General features: G+C 47.4%; 1 protein-coding gene across 4 annotated transcripts in view; it reads right to left on the bottom strand.

Moving 5' to 3' along the window:
* Positions 1 to 19,858, bottom strand: part of WDR33 (WD repeat domain 33) — a 150,961-nt gene that overhangs the window by 112,452 nt on the left and 18,651 nt on the right. For all 4 annotated transcript variants that reach the window (XM_073581161.1, XM_073581162.1, XM_073581163.1 and 1 more), the window contains 4 exons: positions 14,830 to 15,059; positions 14,380 to 14,448; positions 13,990 to 14,094; positions 13,789 to 13,884 (listed from right to left, as the gene is read on the bottom strand). In XM_073581161.1, the coding sequence (XP_073437262.1) occupies positions 13,789 to 13,884; positions 13,990 to 14,094; positions 14,380 to 14,448; positions 14,830 to 15,059 (500 nt within the window). The remainder of the gene's footprint in view (positions 1 to 13,788; positions 13,885 to 13,989; positions 14,095 to 14,379; positions 14,449 to 14,829; positions 15,060 to 19,858) is intronic.

Genomic DNA, 19,858 nt, shown 5'->3' with positions numbered 1-19,858 from the left:
AGTTACAGCCGTGGCGCTGTCGGATTGGATCCTGATGGGGTGACCTGCAAGGAGATGGTGGAAACTCTGTAGCGCTAATCTGATCGCTCGTATCTCCAAAATGTTGATGGGGATACGTGATTTTCGGGTTGAGCAATGACCCTGTGCCGCGTGGCGACGAAAGACCGTACCCCAGCTGAGGAGACTTGCGTCGGTGGTTACTACCAACCACCTTACTGGGAGAAAAGACCTGCCTTGATTCAGGGAGGACCTGTGTCCACCACCTGAGGGCTTGCCTGACCCGCAGGGACAGAGGGATCCGACGGTTCAGGGAAAACGGGTTCTTGTCCTAAGCTAACAGCAACGCGTGTTGTAAGGGACGGAGGTGGAACTGTGCAAATAGAACAGCTTCCATCGCTGCCACCATCTTTCCAAGAACTCTCATGCTGAAACAAATGGAGAGAGAAACCGGTCGGGAAAGAGTCCGCACTGCCTGTTGTAAACCTTGGGTCTCTCCTGGAGGGAGAATGACCAACCCGCGGAAAGTGTCCAAGTTCATTCCTAAAAGGGAATTCTGCTGAGCTGGTTTTGGTAAAGACTTTTCGAAGTTTATCAACCACCCCAGGCTAGAAAGTGTATTTACTGTTAGCCATGGATTCCTCGCAGGCTGGAAGGGACGGACCATTGATGAGCAGGTCGTCCAGATACGGTAACATCACCACTCCCCGAGAGTGGAGAATGGCCATGACAGCTGCCATGACCTTGGTAAAGACCCTGGGGGCGGTGGCGAGTCCGAAGGGCAAGGCAACGAACTGGAAGTGTACCTTGTGAATTGCGAAACGCAGGAACTGCTGGTGGGACGGGCAGATCGGAATGTGAAGGTAAGCGCCCTTGATGTCGATGGGTGCTAGGAACTCTCCTTTTCCCATGGAAGCGACAACTGATCGGAGAGATTCCATTTGGAATTGCCGTACCTTGACAAACTGATTTAACAGTTTGAGAGCCAGAATGGGTCGCATCGTCCCGTCCTTTTTTGGAACCACAAAAAAGGTTCGAATATAATCCCCTGAACCTTTCGTGATGAGGGACCGGAATGACGACTCCGACCCTTACAGCCTGAACAGCCCGAAGGAAGGCTCATGTCTTTTCCTTGGGGGGAGAGGAAAGGAATAACCAAGTTGGAGGCGGGGGAAAGAAGAAAATTCTATCTTGTATCCGGAGGACACCAGCTCCCTGACCCACTTGTTATCGGGTTGATCTATGAGATCTGGCTCCCCTAGTTCCAGAAGCCCTAGGCCTTGGTTTCCAAGAGCGGTTAGGTCTGTATGAGACCTGGGAGCCTCTGTCTCCGCACGGGGACCAACCTGATCTGGGAGAAAAGGTAGAGGAGGACCAACTGGAATTGTTGCGAGAAGATCAAAAACGCGTCGGCTGTTGGTTGCGAAACAGCCGAACAGCCTTTTTTTGTTGAGGAAGGAATTTACTTTTTCCCCCGGTAGTATCAGAAATGAGCTGGTCCTGTTTCTCTCCAAAAAGACGACCCATTTGAAAGGGGAGAGAACTCAACGATGTTTTAGGTGTGGCATCCGCCCGCCAGCCGCGGATCCATTGGGCTCTTCTAATGGAGATCGCATTAGTGGCAATTTGAGCTGCGCAATTGGCGGCATCAAAAGAAGAGTCTACTACAAAGTCCGCTGCGTGAATTATCTGCCTGGCGACAGTGGTGGCCTCCGGAGGAAGATTGGTGCCCTGGAAGGAAGTAATCAAGACTTCTGCCTAAGCGGCCATTGCCTTAGTGACCCAAATTGCCGCGAAAGATGGAAAAAGCGCTGCTCCTGAAGCTTCAAAAAACTGAACGGGCAAGGTAGTCAATTTGACAATTGGAGGGGTTTCTGACTGAGGAGCCATCAGAAACAGATAGGAGCGTCGTTTTAGAAGCAAGACGCGATACAGGAGGGTCCACCGGAGGGGACTGAAACCAATCCTACATTAGGTCTGGATGAAAAGGGTATTTAGCCTGAGTAGACTTTTGCCCTGTGAACTGCTCATGTGGCCGATCGCTATGTTTCTGGACAGCTGGTAAATAACCTGCGCACACGCTAGGTTTTCTTAAATGAGATAGGGTGTGCTGGAGCGGGAGTATTTTCCTCATCCAACCTCAGAATCCTGTTGACTGATTCTACAAGAGAATCAAGCGACTTGATCAGTTGAGGGATTCTGAGGGGCTGACGTGTCAGATTCGAATTCAGAGTCATGCTCGCTGTGAACCTCAGGAGAGGGCGAGCGAGAGACAGGAGTCGCCGATGCTGAGGCGCGAACCTGACTAGGGGACGCGACATGGGTCCGCTTTCTAGAGACCTGACCATCCCTTGGACGAGTATGGCCCCTGCTGGTGGATGGTTCCCGGCCGACGCCTGGGTCAGAGACTCCACCGACCGTGACAGGGACACAGCCCACTCTGGGGTACTAAACGCAGGAGGCCCGTCAGCAGCTGCGGCGAGAGACATTGGAGCGCAGGTCAGGGCGCAGTCCAGGTCGCAGTTCGTGCATAACGGATTAATCTGTGCACTGGGTAAGGCAGACTTGCAAGTGGTACACACGGTAAAAAACGCAGTGTGCTTCTTAACAGCCCGTTTAGCCTCCTTAGATTGAGGCATAGCACTCCTAAAAGGGTTAACGGCAGAGTGTCTGCAGCTGCAGGGAATTGTGTCGGGAGGGGGTTAAGCTTTAAACTGAGGGCAGATGCAGCTTATCCACGGTCCTGTGCTGTGCCCCCCGGGAGGAAAGTGGTGGCCCTGTGGTGTCACCCGGTATCCGGTGTCCAGAGCAGGCATAGCGCTCTTGAAAGGGTTAACGGCAGCTGAAGACTTGGCCCCTGAGATTAGAATTGTGTGTCTCGTAAGTAATGAGAAAAATGAGGATGAATGAACTCATGGAGATCAACATCCAACACTGCGGAGACACCATCACATGTTTCTCAACGCAGTGATTCTAGAGCAATGCCCCCATCCCTTATGGGAAATATGCAAAACATGCAAAACACAAGCCGCGGAGACACCATCACATGTTTCTCAACGCAAGCAATGACTAGCCAGGTCTTTCCCCGGGAAGGAACAACCACGGGAAGGGCAGTCTCCAATGAAGGAAACCACCTATGCCAAAACATGGTATCCATCCACAGACAGCTGTTTCGGGGTATTGCCCCTCATCAGTGTGGGAGTAGGAAACTGGCTAGTAGGAGCAATGCCTAGTAAAAGACTGTGAAAAATGAGGATGAATGAACTCATGGAGATCAACATCCAACACTGCGGAGACACCATCACATGTTTCTCAACGCAGTGATTCTAGAGCAATGCCCCCATCCCTTATGGGAAATATGCTCTAGAATAACTGCGTTGAGAAACGTGATGGTCTCATTGGAGACTGCCGTTCCCGGGGAAAGACCTGGCTAGTCATTGCTTGCGTTGAGAAACATGTGATGGTGTCTCCGCGGCTTGTGTTTTGCATGTTTTGCATATTTCCCATAAGGGATGGGGGCATTGCTCTAGAATCACTGCGTTGAGAAACGTGTGATGGTGTCTCCGCAGTGTTGGATGTTGATCTCCATGAGTTCATTCATCCTCATTTTTCACAGTCTTTTACTAGGCATTGCTCCTACTAGCCAGTTTCCTACTCCACACTGATGAGGGGCAATACCCCGAAACAGCTGTCTGTGTTTTGGCATAGGTGGTTTCCTTCATTGGAGACTGCCCTTCCCGTGGTTGTTCCTTCCCGGGGAAAGACCTGGCTAGTCATTGCTTGCGTTGAGAAACATGTGATGGTGTCTCCGCGGCTTGTGCTTTGCATCTCGTAATGAGGTGCCAAGAGGAGGGGGCGGCGACATTAGCGCGGGCAGCGCTAATCAAATTGCGGCCTAGTAGGCCGGATAAGCTGGGGACTAAATTTTTGGCCTACCCGAGCGCCGAGAGCGGGGTGGGGGGCACGATGGGGCGCCCGTGCACTGCCGCTGACGTTAAGTCAGCGCTTCTCCAGGGGGGCAGGACCCGACCCCATACCTCCACTCCTGTGCTCAGGCAGGTCGTCGCTGTCCGGGGTCTTCCAGCTGTCTCATCCTCCGGGTGATGTGTGGTAGGGGGATGAAGAGCTCTGGGGCTGATTCAGGGCATCCAAAAAAGCGCTGCTCAAGTCCTTCTCCATGCACTACTGTGCTATGTCCTGTTGCGCTTGCCCTCGTATCCGTGGAGTACCGACCGTAAGGGAACCATCGTCAGAGGAATCAGCCCCATTCGTCGCAGGAAACTGTATGGGGAGGTATACTCCGCGTGCTTGGCTGTTGTTGGTTCGGGGGAGAGCGGGCCGTAGAAAGGAACCGTCGCCCCCTTCACTACGTTAATTAAAAAATAAAAATTTACAGAAAATTCAAAAATAAAAAAAACGGTGGGGTCTGAAACCAGACCCAAGTGCCTCCTACAGATACTAAGCAAAGAACTGGAGAAATCGCAGCCAGCGAGAGGGTGTATACTGCAGAGGAGGAGCTAACTCTTTTTCTGGTTTACTTAGTGTCCTCCTAGTGGCCAGCTGCATAAAACCCACTGTCTCTGTGTCCTGCAATGAGGCGTAGGAGAAATAAGAGTAAAAGTGGCCACTTTACACCTGGTCGCAGGTACTCTTTAAAGGGAACCTATCAGGTTCCCCCGTGCCCTCAAACCCAGCAGCATTCACATACATATGACTAAAGTTCCTTTTATGGACATTTGACAGAAAAAACAAATATTTTCATAGAGAAATGTGTCATTAAAGGGAACTTGTCACTTGAAATAAATGATATTAACCCAAAGATGTGGGGTTAATCTGGCGTTGTAAATCTGCCCAGCTGCAGCAATTAGACCCCACTGTCAGAAAGAAATGAACTATACCCCCTGGTAGCATTCCTGTTTCAGTCACGGGCACAGCGTTGGTTCAGTCACTACTATGTGTATAGAGAGCGACTGCTGAATCCGAGCTGCTGTCAGTCAGTACCGGTGGCACAGTTGCAGCCGTTACAGCTCTCTATATACAGAGCAGCAACTGAATCAGCAGCGGCCCCGTGAGTAAAACTGGAACGCCGCTGGGAAGAATAAAGTTAATTTCCTCCCAACAGCGGGGTTCTGAGTGACGGTACTGTTCTAGTTCACAACGCTATTAATCTGCAGATTGCCCCCAAATCTGAAGGTTAATAGCATTTTTTTTCAGGTGACAGGTCCCCCTTAAGTTTCCGACTGTAACCTTCATTATGGCCATTCATTAATTTCCAGACCTTTAGCTGAAGTTTACATGAGAAAAGTTTGACAATAGTAGCAGGTTGCAAATATAAAACCTCCTGGATGTGAGTCTGAGTCCTCTCCCCTGTGTGACAGACACAGATCCTGAGGAATGTACTAACCCTTGATATATGGCCAGCCCTGAGTATGCACATCTCTCCCTTTACAGCGATACCCAGCTGGGCTATTCCACCCTCCCTCCTGCAGCCTGATGTCTGCTCTCCTGCCCACCTACAACTACACCGAACACGTGATCAGCCCTCCTTGAAGATCTACCACTGATATATTCAGTAACAGAGGGTTGTCCGATCTTTGACAGAAGCAAGCCTGCTAGAAATGTGAAGGTACTCAAGAGACTGTATCAAAATGATCAAACATCCCTACCCTAAACTTTTATTTATGCAATTTATTGAAAGATCAGAAAAACATCTTTACTCTACAAATAGGAGGTAATTACATAATGCAAGAGTTTTGCAGTCAAGCCAGTGACTTGTTAGACGGATGAACTAGGCGCAGAATAAAAACAGGGGGGCAGAGGCTTGGCAAGTGCTCTGATCACGTCTAGAACCTCATGTGGATTAAAAAGTAGTCCCTATATTGCCCCCTGTTGGCATGCACACGCCCCCTGTCCCTATATTCCTATATAAGGTCCTTAAGCTACAATGAAGTGCTTGTATGAGCAGCTCCCGGAAGTCAGCACAGACACAGGAAGAGCCACAGGGGAACTGGGAGCACGGAGCCATCATCGGAAGGTGACTATAGAGACAGGGGGGGGGTGAGTGCAGGCACCTGAAATATGGCTGCTCCCATGTCTACCAACTTGGCGTGGCTTCAGCACAGAGGTGATGGACAGCGGGTGCAGTGAATATCACATGAGCCTAATGAGTGGGAGCACTGACCACCCGCTGTCTCTACCGCCCGCAGCCAGCCCACCCCAGCCCCGACAATTATGAACAGCTGAAATGTGCCTGCAATAGGCGCGAGCGGAATCGCCGTCCATCTCTATTAACTAGTTAAATCCCGCTGTCAAAGGTGACAGCGGGCATTTAAATAGCACTTCCGGCCGCCGGGAAAGAAGTGAGCTCATCGCCGACCCCCGTTACGTGATCGGGGGTCGGCGAAGCATTGCCTGGACAACCACAGGTCTCAGAGAACTCTATGGTTGTTCCAGGCAGATGGTCGGGCGGTGTCCGGCACTCAAAGCACACCAGTAAATCTGCTACATATGGGCGATCTGCTCATCGCCCATATGTAGCAGAGCCGATCGGGTTGTGCATGCTTCTAGCCTCCTATGGAGACTATTGAAGCAAGCAAAAAGTTAAAAAAAAAAAAAAGAAAAAAAAAAGTTTAAAAAGAAAAAAAAAACCTAAAAGTTCAAATCACCCCCCTTTCGCCCCAATCAAAACAACAATAAAAAAATCCCACATACACATTAGGTATCGTCCGATCAATAAAAAAAAAGCATTAACCCGATCGTTAAACGGCATAGCAAGAAAAAAAGCAAAACACCAGAATTACACTTTTTTTTGTCGCCGCGACATCGAATTAAAATGCAATAATGGGCGATCAAAAGAACGTATTTGCCCAAAAGTGGTATCATTAAAAACGCCAGCCCGGCACGCAAGAAATAAGCCCTCACTCGACCCCAGATCACGAAAAGATGGATTTTTGGTTCTTACCGTAAAATCTCTTTCTTGGAGCCTTCATTGGGGGACACAGAATACCATGGGTGTATGCTGCTGCTGCTAGGAGGCTGACACTATGCAAAAACAATAAAATTAGCTCCTCCCCGGCAGTATACACCCACCGACAGGCACCAAGCACCTCAGTTGGTGAAAAAGCAGTAGGAGAAGCAACGAGAAAAAACTCGAACCATATGTACCAACCCAACAGGGGACTCTAAGACCCAACACGGTACAACTGAAACAGGGAGGGTGCTGTGTCCCCCAATGAAGGCTCCAAGAAAGAGATTTTACGGTAAGAACCAAAAATCCATCTTTCTTTATCGCCTTATTGGGGGACACAGAATACCATGGGACGTCCCAAAGCAGTCCCAAGGGTGGGAACAGCAAAAAGGAACGAAAGTAACCCGAAAGGCTCAGGTCGGCCGGTGAGCCACCGCCGCCTGCAGAACCTTCCTACCAACCACAGCATCAGACGAGGCCTGGGTATGAACCCTGTAGAACCTCGTGAAGGTGTGCAAAGATGACCAGGTTGCAGCCTTGCAAATTTGCATGGCCGAGGCCTGGTGACGAGCAGCCCACGAAGCCGCCACAGCCCGGGTAGAATGAGCTCTTACTCCCGGAGGGGGCCGCTTTTCCTGAAGACGATACGCTTCCAGAATGGTAGAACGAATCCAGCGAGCGATCGTGGATTTGGAAGCCGGAAGGCCCTTCTGGCGACCTTCAGAGATGATTAGCAAGGAATCGGACAGACGGAAGGAGGAGGCCCTGGCAAGATAGACACGCAGGGCTCTAACTACGTCCAGTTTGTGGAGAGACTTCTCAAGAGGATGAGATGGAGCCGGACAAAAAGAAGTAAGGACGATATCCTCATTGATATGGAAAGCGGAAACCACCTTTGGAAGAAAAGAAGGAACGGGCCTGAGGACGGCTTTGTCCTGATGGAGAATGAGGTAAGGGGAACGACATGACAAGGCCGCCAATTCAGAAACTCTTCTGATGGAGGAAATGGCGATCAAAAAGGTGACCTTCCAAGAGAGAAGGGACAAAGGAATGTCCTGGAGAGGCTCGAACGGCGCCTTCTGGAGCGCGCTAAGAACGAGGTTGAGATCCCACGGGTCTATTGGCGAATGATGAGGGGGAGCCACGTGGGAAACCCCTTGTAGAAAGGTCTTGACCTGTGGTAGAGAAGCTAGCTCTCTTTGGAAGAGGATAGAGAGAGCGGAAACCTGGCCCTTGAGCGTACTGAGGGACAGACCCGCGTCTAACCCAGCTTGAAGAAACCCTAGGATAGACGGGATAGAAAACGACATTGGGAAGACTCTTCTATCATCGCACCAACGGAAAAAAGCCTTCCAGTACCTATAGTAAATGCGGGAAGAGGCTGGTTTCCTGGCTCTGATCATAGTTTGAATAACCTGACTGGACAGACCTGATTCCTTTAGAATTGCGGTCTCAATGGCCATGCCGTCAAACTCAGAGACTGAGAATTCTCGTGGTAAAGGGGGCCTTGCGAGAGAAGGTCTGGACGGTCCGGAAGCCTCCAGGGAACGTCCGCGAGCATGTTGACCAGTTCCGCGTACCAAGGCCGTCTTGGCCAATCTGGAGCAACTAGAATCACTGGTACGCCTTCCGATTTTATCTTTTTGACCACCCGAGGGATCAATGCCAGAGGCAGGAACAGATACGGAAGTTGAAACTGGGAACACGGAGTCACCAGTGCGTCGCATGCGACGGCTAGAGGGTCCCTGGACCTGGCTACGAACTGCGGCACCTTGTGGTTCATCCGAGATGCCATGAGATCGACATCCGGGGTGCCCCAACGGTCGCATATCTGAGAGAAAACCGCGGGGTGCAGGGACCATTCGCCGGACGCTAGGCCCTGGCGACTCAGAAAGTCGGCTGCCCAAATTTCCACCCCTGGAATATGGACGGCGGAGATTGTCGGAACGTAACGTTCCGCCCAGCGGAATATCTTGGCCACTTCTGACATTACCTGTTTGCTGCGCGTACCCCCCTGATGGTTTATGTACGCCACGGCCGTGGCGTTGTCCGACTGAATGCGGACCGGCTTGCCGGAAAGGAGGGGCTGCCAGTGAAGAAGGGCCAGGAAAATCGCCCTGATCTCCAAAAGATTGATTGGAAGGAGAGACTCCTGTGGCTTCCAGCGTCCTTGGGCCGCTTTCTGATGGAACACGGCTCCCCATCCTAGAAGGCTCGCATCGGTGGTGATGATTTGCCACTGAGGCGGAAGGAAGGACCTCCCTTGGAGAACTGACGCTGGCCGTAGCCACCAAGTGAGAGACTGCCTCACTCTGAGAGGAAGCCGAATAGGACGGTCCAAGGACATCGTGGTCTTGTCCCAGGCTGAAAGCAGAGACAGCTGGAGAGGGCGAAGGTGATACTGCGCAAAGGGCACTGCCTCCATGGAGGCCACCATCTTCCCCAGGACCTTCATGGCGAACCGAATGGGAATGGGAGCAGGCCTCTTGAGAGTTTTGATGCACTTGGACAGAGTTGTAAATTTTTCCTTTGGAAGAAAAACACGGGCTAGCTCCGTGTCGAATTCCATACCCAGAAAGGTCAGACGCTGGGTGGGGACCAGAATGGACTTCTCCTTGTTGACTAGCCAACCTAGGCGGCTGAGAGTGTCCAGGGTTATCTGAAGGCTCCGGAGACAGTCCTGGCGAGACGAACCCTTGATCAAAAGATCGTCCAGATAAGGGATGATGAGGATCCCTCTGGAGCGAAGGATGGCCATCACAGTCGCCATCACCTTCGTGAAAACCCGGGGCGCTGAAGCCAGGCCGAAAGGAAGAGCTGTGAACTGAAAGTGGTCTCCCTGAAACGCAAATCGAAGATACTTCTGATGTTGCACACATACTGGAATGTGGAGATAGGCATCCCGAATGTCCACCGAGCAGAGAAATTCCCCGGGTTCCATGGAAGCAATCACCGACCGAAGAGACTCCATCCTGAAATGAAGAATCTTCACGTGGCGATTGAGCAATTTGAGGTCCAGAATAGGACGAAGAGAGCCGTCTTTCTTCGGGACTACAAAGAGATTGGAGTAGAACCCGGAAAACCGTTCGTCTGAGGGAACGGGAACAATGACTCCGGCGGAAAGAAGGGAGGAAATGGCCTGCAGAAAACCCGGAATCTGGGCCCGCTGTCGCGGAAGCCGAGACAGGAAAAACCGTCTGTTCGGGAGTGAAGCAAATTCGATTTTGTAACCGGATGCGACGAGTTCTCTGACCCAAGCGTCGTCTACAACGGACAGCCAAGCATCCGCGAAAAAGGAAAGTCTGCCGCCCACCCTGGAAGAAATTCCAGGTGGGGGTGACCCGTCACTTAGACGAAAATCTGCCGGAATTGGCTCCTGCAGATCTGGAATATTGTCCTCTAGATCTCCAGCGAGGAGCGGGTTTGTAGGAAGGTTTACTCTGATCCCGCTCCCTGGTGGCAGGCGGCCGATCCTGTTGAGAGGCTGTCTCCGTGGCAGAGAAGGGACGAAAAGGCCTGAATGGTCGAAACCCCCTTCTGTTGAAGGGACGTTTTGGTCGAGACTGGGGAAGCGAAGTACTTTTGCCTCCAGTGGCATCGGAAATTATCTGATCCAGCTTTGCTCCAAAGAGCCTAGAGCCATGGAATGGCAGATTGGTAAGCGACTTTTTCGAAGTAGTGTCCGCATTCCATGACTTTAGCCAAAGGACTCGGCGTACAGCTACTATGTTGCTGTTAGCCCTTGCTACGCAGCCGGCCGCGTCCAAGGAGGCGGCCAAAAGGTATTTTCCCGCCTGGTTAATCTGATCTGCAAGATCTGCCAATTCGTCTTGAGGAGCTGACGCTAAGATGCCTCTGCGAAGGATTTTTGCCCAAGCGGAAATGACCTTCGCCACCCAGGCGGATGCGAAAATAGGGCAGAGAGAGGCGCCAGATGCCTCAAAGATAGACTTAGCCAGAGATTCAATCTGCCTGTCAGTAGGATCTTTGAGCGACGCCCCGTCTGGCAGAGAGAGCACCGTTTTAGAGGCTATCCGGGATACTGGAGGATCTACCTCTGGAGCCTTGGACCACTTTGAGAGCAGTTCTGCGTCAAAGGGGTACAGAACGTCCAAATACTTGCGGCCTGAGAAACGTTGTTCAGGGCGCTCCCAGTGTTTGGCTAAGGTAGTATTGAAATCGTTGTGATTGGGAAAGGTTCGGGACGGAGGTCTGGCTCGTCTAAGGACAACCGAGCTTTCCTGAGCTGGAGCCTCGTCCTGTTTAAGTTTTAGTGTTTGGAAGATAGCTGCAAGAAGACTATCGACCATGTCCCGCGTTTTAGAAACGCTGTTCCCCTCAGAGCTAGCTTCCGAATGAGAATCATCGCCTGACTGAAGGCTGTCATCTGAGGAAGGAGAAGGAGGCCTGGGAGCGGAAGGGCCCTGCGAGCTCGAGGACGAAGTGGACAGAGCCCGCTTCCTAGAAGACCTTCCCCGTCTGTCTCTCTGAAGGTCGCGGTCAGGTGCGGACGACTCACCCCGAGAGGTGGTCGGGGCAGAGGTGGCTGAGGATAGCTGAGGTAATCGTTCTAAAACCTGGACCAGCGACTGTGATACTTTTGTCAAGTCAGAAACAGACTGTGACATTGTAACGGCCCACTCCGGGGGGAGAGAGGAGGGAAGAGCGCCCTCCGCCCGGGACTCTGTGCGCTCCTGAGATGCTGACATATTGGAAGGACTGCAGGGGGGGCAGAATGGAGACGACTGACCCGATGCCCACTTCTTTTTACAGCGCGCACAGGCGTAATAGATAGCGGTGGGCCTGAAGCAGAGATCCCCTGAAGGGTTGGGCATAAGTAGACTGCACTGAATGGCCGCAGGATTTAAGGAATAACTGCCGAGGAGAGCTAATCTTTGCCTCAGAGCAGAGCCTACCGAGATTCTGTGAGCAGCAGAAAACGCTGAAGTGTCCCCCAAACAGCGCAGGAAGGAGTGAAACAACCAGGAAATCCTTGTGCTGGAGGCTGGGGGCGGAGCTTAGCGGCCGCTCCATGACTGGTTAACAGCGAAGGAGAGGGCATGGCCGAAGGAGGAGGCTGGCATATGAAACGAAAAGGAGCCCTGTGATGGGCTAGTAAAGGCGCGCTGAAAAGAGCGTGTTCAGGAAGGGAGGAGGGAGCACAGCGATGAGGAGACTGTGAGGGAAAGTGAAAGTGAAAGTGAAGACGGCGCAGCCCCATGCCAGCGCCGACATAACGGAGCTGATCTGACAGTGGCCCTGGGAAGTCTGCCTCCCCTGCTTGTGACGCTGTGTGGTGAGTGGAGGAATCCCCAGTGTCTCCCTGGGAGTGAGAAACAAGCGGCGTGAGCGCGCGGCAGGCAGAGAGGGCGGGAAATTCAAAAATTGTGGACCTGAAATCACAAAGGTACAACTTCTGCCATTCACTGAGGTTATGCGGGGCCGGAGGGAACATACAGGCACTTACCTGACGTCCCTGAAGAGGATGACCACAGGGGCCCACGGGGAAACGGCAGGCCGCTGGGGGGAAGGGAGTCCTCTGTACCCGCATCCTGCAGAAGACGGCTTGAAACACCTGCGATCGCCGTCTTCCTCTCAGCCCTGTCCCGAGAGAGGGGTGAGGAGGGGGATTCGGCAAGGACTAGCCACCTGTCCACAACCCTTATCACCGGAAGGCGAAAGGGAAAAGTCCTGCCTGCGGTACTGAGAGTTGCGATGTGGATGACACCACACTGCTCGCTCAGCCGCATGATATGGGAAATCAGGGTGACAACTACACCCTGTTTCCCGATGGAAAATAACCTAAAAGACAAAAGAGGGAAAAATTAAAAAGTTCAGACTAAACCTGAAAAGAAAAATGCGGATCTGGGGAGATCCCGGTCCGCCTCCTACAGACACTAAGCACAAACTGAGGTGCTTGGTGCCTGTCGGTGGGTGTATACTGCCGGGGAGGATCTAATTTTATTGTTTTTGCATAGTGTCAGCCTCCTAGCAGCAGCAGCATACACCCATGGTATTCTGTGTCCCCCAATAAGGCGATAAAGAAAATGGAGACGCTACGGGTCTCAGAAAATTGCGCTTTTTTAAAAAAAAAATTTTTAAGCAAATTTTGGAATTTTTTTTCACCAGTTAGATAAAAGAGAACAGACATGTTTGGTGCCTATGAACTTGTAATGACCTGGAGAATCATAATGGCAGGTTAGATTTAGCATCTAGTGAACCTAGCAAAAAAGACAAGCAAAAAACAAGTGTGGGATTGCACTTTTTTTGCAATTTCACCGCACTTGGAATTTTTTTCCCGTTTTCGAGTATACGACATGGTAAAACCAATGGTGTCGTTTAAAAGTACAACTCGTCCCGTAAAAAAGCCCTCACATAGCCATATTGACAGAAAAATAAAAAAAGTTATGGCTCTGGAAAGAAGGAGTGAAAAACGAAAACGAGAAATCGAAAAAAGATCTGTGATTGAAGGGGTTAAAGGAAGCCTACTATGCCTAAATACATTTTCTCCACCTATGCAGCGCCTTTCTCGGCTTGTGCAATACACTTGCATTGAGCACACCAGAAAGTCTGATTCTGGCTGGGAGTATGAATACAGCATAATTGCAGTCACATGACGGCGGAGAATCCTTACAGCCCTCAGTACGTACGCAGTGAGGATTTTATGCTGAGCAACCCCTTTAACGATCCCTTCATGAGTGGAATAAAGTGCAGTGACAAACATACAAGGATGGATAATAATGATATCAAAACACTTTGCTTTCACAAAAAAATACAACCATGCCAATAATATTTAACTTCACATTTAAATTAGAAAAACTAACCTGTAAAATGGTCTCAAAATTAAACGTTAGCCCATTCCATAAAGTGAATTCCCCACTTGATGCTCCAGTTACTAAACGGCGGCCTTCAGGAGTCCACTAAAGGGAAAAAAAACGCAGCAATTGCTAATTTTAATAATCTGAACATAGGCTCAAGGAGATCAAACATTTTAACAAGTCAAAAATATAAGGCTAAATACATACCCGTACAACAAATACCGGGCACTTCACTTTATTAGTAGATGTACGCACAAACTTCGTAGTTACTGCATTCAGAGGATTATTCATCATCCCAATGGGAGGCACTAACTGTGAAATTAAAGATGGAAATTAATTCTGCCATCTCAAGTGACATACATCTTACACAAATGTAATGGCTAAAATGATAAATGATCAAAAGTGATCCACAAAAATTCTAAATATGCTAAAAAAAAAAAAAAAATCAAAGATGCAGGAGTTAAACTTCAATTATTGACATACTAAATTATATATATTTTTTATATTTTTTTTGAGGAAAAAGGAAAGAAAGAAAACACTTGCAGCTTGAAAGGTAAACTACATCGTTCTGTATGGTTAGCAGTAGGTTCGGCTTACATCATTATAGTATCCGGCATCTGGCTGGATGGCTCTCATGTCTCGTTGGTCTCTCTGCCATACTCGGTTCTGACAAGATATGAAGCAAACACACTGTCAAAGCAGCAGCTCTAGAAAGAGCAACCAAAAGCAGAAGCTGCAGCAGGGTCCTTCACTCTGGGCTTAGGTGGAAGGAGCCGCTGGGCAGATGCCCTCTTTATGGTAGCTATCTGGCTACGTTTGACTGACAGTCTTCTGTCTATATAAATGTAGTGTAAGACCTGACAGTCAAGCAGTGTCTGGCAAAAAGGAGTCGCACAGCAGCCCCTTCTCTCCCCAGGCCCAGCAATTTTGAAACAATTATATATAAGAAATTAGCTTTATACAATGTCATATCAAACATTTTTATCAATTTTAGTTATGACATTGGGATAAGCACCTCAAAATCATCTAACCCTATGCAATGCTCACCTCCAGATACTTTATGACAGAAGGATTGTAATCTATAGTCTTGCGATTCACAGCCTTCCTCATGCGCTTGCCATCAAAGGTGAGCTGCTGCATGGCCTGTTGCTGGGCATAATCTGGCCGTTTATAGAAGAGCTGGCGGGGGGCCTGGTGCTGGAAACGCGGCATGTGGAAGAAGCGAGGTGGGGAACCAATTTCTGTAGCCATTGTGACGTTAACAGAGGACTGGGATACTTAAATATAAAATGAAGGAGACCAACATTAGAAAAAACTCCATCAATATATCTAAAGAATAATCATAATTCAATATTAACCACGGAGAAGTTTGATCTTAAAAGGGAATGTGTCACCAGCTTCATGTAGACCCTGATTTCTGCAATGTTATTTTCTGGGCTGCTTACTGTAGTGATGATAAAAGTCACAGCTAGTAAGCCATCTGCCATGTAATCCTCCATATTGATAAGATATGTATAACCCAGCTCCCACCACTGATTGGCAGCTTTGTGCCTATGCACAGTGTGCACAGAATGCTGCCAATCAGTGGTGTGGGCAGGGTTATACAGAGAACTGGGAGATCTGCAGCAGAGAAAATAATTTTAACAAAAATAAAGCATACAACACAGTGATATATCACTGGAATCAGGGTCTCTACACCTACATCATGTTACTGTAGTGACAGATTTCTTTTAACGCAAGACTGGTGAAACAATGAGAAAAATTTAACAAGTAAAAATGTGCCACAACTGTGGTGGTGTACATAGTGGATGTCAAATTTATTACATGCTTTACACACTGTTTAAATCCATCAGCAATACTGAAATTCATTTTGTGCGTGTCTGAAAAAAGCGAATACGCAGGGACAAAGGTCAGTGTCCACAGTGACTCTGCTTCATTCAAGTGAATGGCTCTTGTCCATTTGATTACAGTTTTTGGGGATTCCAATAGAAAACCAGACACCGTGCTCATCAGAGCAGAGTCATTGTGAACTCTTGAACTCTATGTTTTGTTTTTTTGGAAGGGGGGGGGGGGGGGTAAGTAAAAAATGGACAAAACCCGTTCCTGCTTTTTTTTTTTTTTTTTTACAAGCACTTTGCAGATTTTTGGGGAAAAGCTTCACTGCAGTTTCTGATGCTTTTTGGAGCCAGATGTGGGTGCAGCAGGAGGCCAAAGTGGTAGAAATATTAATATATTTCACATTTCTATTGAATCCATCTCTGGATTAAGATTGCAAGAAAATTTAAAAAAAAACAAAACAATGTACTGGCGGTTTCATTACACTGTTGGAATTTTTCAAATCCCTATTAACATACAGTATGACAACTGTACAGCCGATTGATGGCATGTTGCTTTTCCCCCCTTTAATTCAAAGCATGTCATATCTATTGCAGACTTTTAGTACAATATGCTCAATGTATAAAACATTCAGCAAAAATTTACATTCAGCACAGTCCATTCTGGCAAGCTCATTTTTTATGCAGTGTGTGACATGAGCTAGAAGCTGAGAATAAATGTGAATGGTCTTTCTATAGATCATAGACATACAGCTCTGGCAAAAATAAAGAGACCACTGAAAAATTTTCATTTTGTCAGATTTTTCTCTTTATAGGTATATTATTGAGTAAGACGTAAATTGCTCTTTTATTCTATAAATTACTGACATGTCTCCGAATTTCCAAGCAATAAATTTTATATTTTCAGAAAATGAGAAATGGTCAAAATTAAAAAATGCAGTGCTTGCAAACCTCAAATAATGCTAAGAAAACAAATTCATAATCATTTAGAAACAACAATACTAATGTTATAACTCAGGAAGAGTTCAGAAATCAATATTTTGTGGAATAACCATGATTTTTCCACCAGTCTTTCACACTGCTTTTGGGTGACCTTATGCCATTCCTGGTACAAAAATTTATCAGTTCTTCTTTGTTTGATGGCTTGTGAATATCCATATTCCTCTTGATTACATTCCAGAGGTTTTCAATGGTCCTTCATCCACACATTGACCTAGCTGTGTGGCATGGCGCATTGTCTGTCCTGCTGGAAAAACTAGTCCTGAGAGTTGGGGAACATTGCCTGAGCAGAAGGAATCAAATGTTTTTCCAGGATAACCTTGTATGCGGCTTGATTCATACGTCCTTCACAAAGATTAACCTGCCCAATTCCAGCCTTGCTGAAGCATCCACAGATAATCACCGATCCTCCACCAAATTTCACAGTGGGTGCAAGACACTGTGGCTTATATGCCTCTCCAGGTCTCCGTCTATTAGACGACCACATGTTGGAAAATCTGAAAATTAGACTCATCAGAGAAGATTACCTTACTCCAGCCCTCTATGGTCCAATACTTACGGTTTTTGGCAAACTTCAGCCTGGCTCTACTTTGCTTCTCATTGATGAAAGGCTTTTTTCTAGCTTTACATGACTTGAGCCCTGCCTCTAGGAGCCTGTTACAAACTGTTCTTGCCGTGCACTTCACCCCAGCTGCCATTTGACATTCCTTCTCTAGGTCACTTGATGTCATCCTGCGGTTGCTGAGTGACATTCGAATAAGATGACGGTCATCCCGGTCAGTGGAGTCGTTTTCGCCCCCTGCCGGTCTGTAGCTTTGTTGTCACCAATGTCTGCTGCTTGACCTTGTTGTAATGGACTGCATTTTTAGAAATTTTAAAGGGAATCTGTCACCTCTTTATTGAGATATCATATAATGATATCATCCAATTGTGTGTCACATAAGGATTCTCTTAGTACTTTTGCTTCCCCCTGACAACTCACCTTTCATGCATAAATACCTTGTTTATATCGGTTCAGATGTATGTAAACTGCCGCTGTCCGGTCCGCTGGGCGGGGCTTATTCACCTGCTCCCCCCTCCCTGTCTTGCTCTATGCATTTCTACTTGTGTAGAGCAAGACAGGGGGGGGGAGCAGGTGAATAAGCCCCGCCCAGCAGACCGAACCATGACAGTTTACATACATCTGAACCGATATAAAAAAGGTATTTATACATGAAAGGTGCGGGGTCAGGGGGAAGCAAAAGTACTAAGAGAATCCTTATGTGACACACAATTGAATGATATCATTATATGATATCTCAAAAAAGGGGTGACAGATTCCCTTTAAAGGATGGAGGCAGCATGACGCTTACTGTATCCCTCTGCTAGTAAATACAGAATTGAGCCCTTCTTTTCTTCACTCAAGACTTTTCTTTTCAACTCCTTTGGCATGGTTAAAAGTTATTTTTTCATTCCTATTACTTTTGGGATATTACTAGCACTTGTTTTGCTATCCAGCTTGTCCTATTGCAAGAGGATTGTGTACAGCACAGCAGGGTTTTTCTTTATACTTTCCTTCATTATATAAGATTTAGTTCAGGTGATCACCTAATCAGAAGCACATTAAGTAGAATGAGGTGTACTCTGGTTGGAATTCAACTGACACTGGAATGGAATGGATGTCAGACATGGAGAAAAACTGATTTTTCTAAAACTGTGCAGTGGTCTCTTAATTTTTGCCCGAGTTGTATATATGTATCCACTGTGGAAATTATTTTTAGGCTTGAGAACCAGAGGCTTTCAAAACATTGCATCCTGCTTCCAGAGCGTAGGACTTACTGTATATGGGGACACAATGAGCCAAGTAAGGTGGCCAGAATAAGGACTGGCATTTTAGTGATTAGTCAAATACCAAAAAAGTATACATGGTGTGTAGAAAGAAACTGGCATTTTTTTTTACATTTTTTTTTTTTTTTTTTTTTTTAAAGGTGCACATGTGGCACATCTTTTGCTGTCCTAAAAACGAAAAAAAAAATTTTGACTGTTACGAGCATGGTTTAGATTTGAACTCATTTTGTCTTTAGAAATGAAAAAGGCTCAATTTTTTTCTGACTAAACCTGCTCACATATTAATGAATATTCAAATGTTTTGAGAGGAGACAAGATGAAAATTTGAAGTGCAAATATGGTGTGCACCATAATTTCAAACTTCTCTACACCAAAATATTGGCGGAAATCAATAAATAGAAAAAGGTGTATTGAACTGTTCAGCAACACCAAAAGTGCACAAAGCACCTATGCTTGGTTTGAGCAGTCATTTTGTATTCACATAGTCCTTTTAACCTTTCCATTAGCAGAAAATCATTTGTTTGCCCAGGATGTTTATTGACAACTCATAAGTGAAGGGGTTAAACACCTATATGATTGCCACTGTGCTGTTAGTTTTTATTAACATTACATGTTCAATAAGACTAAGATCCTTTGAGAAAACCTGTTACCAAAGAGTCAAGGCAACTAATGAGTGTATCCTGGAGACAACCTCGCAGAACAAAGCAGGCATGTTCAACTCTGGTAAAATTTTAATTTCAAGGACAAATTGTGGTGTGCGTCTATTACGGTCAGAGAATGAACTGTGATGCAAGAACCGGCCGAGATTCTCCCGATAGCTTCACATATGCCTATGAGATGGTAAACCTCTGGCCAGAAAAAACGAGTACAATCCATGTCCAGACCATGATACAAGTGCATCTGAATTTAGCCTCAAGAACACGGCCTGAAGAGAATCCGTAATCAGCATTTACACCTATCATGTCCTTCCCTTATGATTGTCACTTTTCAGCTTGTGGGGGGGGTTCATTATAAATTAATGGTCAGTAAGCACAGGACGCTTCAGGTCATGTTCACACTAATTTTGTGCCTCGCAATTGCAGAATACAGTATTCATAGCTTATAAATGGCTTGAGTGATACCCAAAAAATGATATGCATTGAAGAGATTCGGATAGAAAATTTTTTCTTGATCATGCATCCACACAGCCTGTGTGTAAAGTGCATTGAGCCTAATGCTAACTGCAATTTTGTCGCTGCTAGAGGCCTGGAAAGATTAGTCTGTGTTCATAGCTCTCAGTATGCACTCAGATTTCTCTTCTAGCATCCACGTTTTGAAGTCAAACACGTCTGAGTTTTGTCACAAAAAACCTGTTCTTGATAAAAACACGGGATATGTGCACTGCCCCACAGTCTATAATGAGTAGGTGTTTTAGA

The sequence above is a fragment of the Dendrobates tinctorius genome, unplaced genomic scaffold (genome assembly GCF_039654945.1).
Source record: "Dendrobates tinctorius isolate UK_male_01 unplaced genomic scaffold, ASM3965494v1 ptg000069l, whole genome shotgun sequence".
Taxonomy (NCBI): Eukaryota; Metazoa; Chordata; class Amphibia; order Anura; family Dendrobatidae; genus Dendrobates; species Dendrobates tinctorius.
Note: the sequence above shows the minus strand (reverse complement) of the source record. Positions and strands in the feature narration are given on the sequence as shown.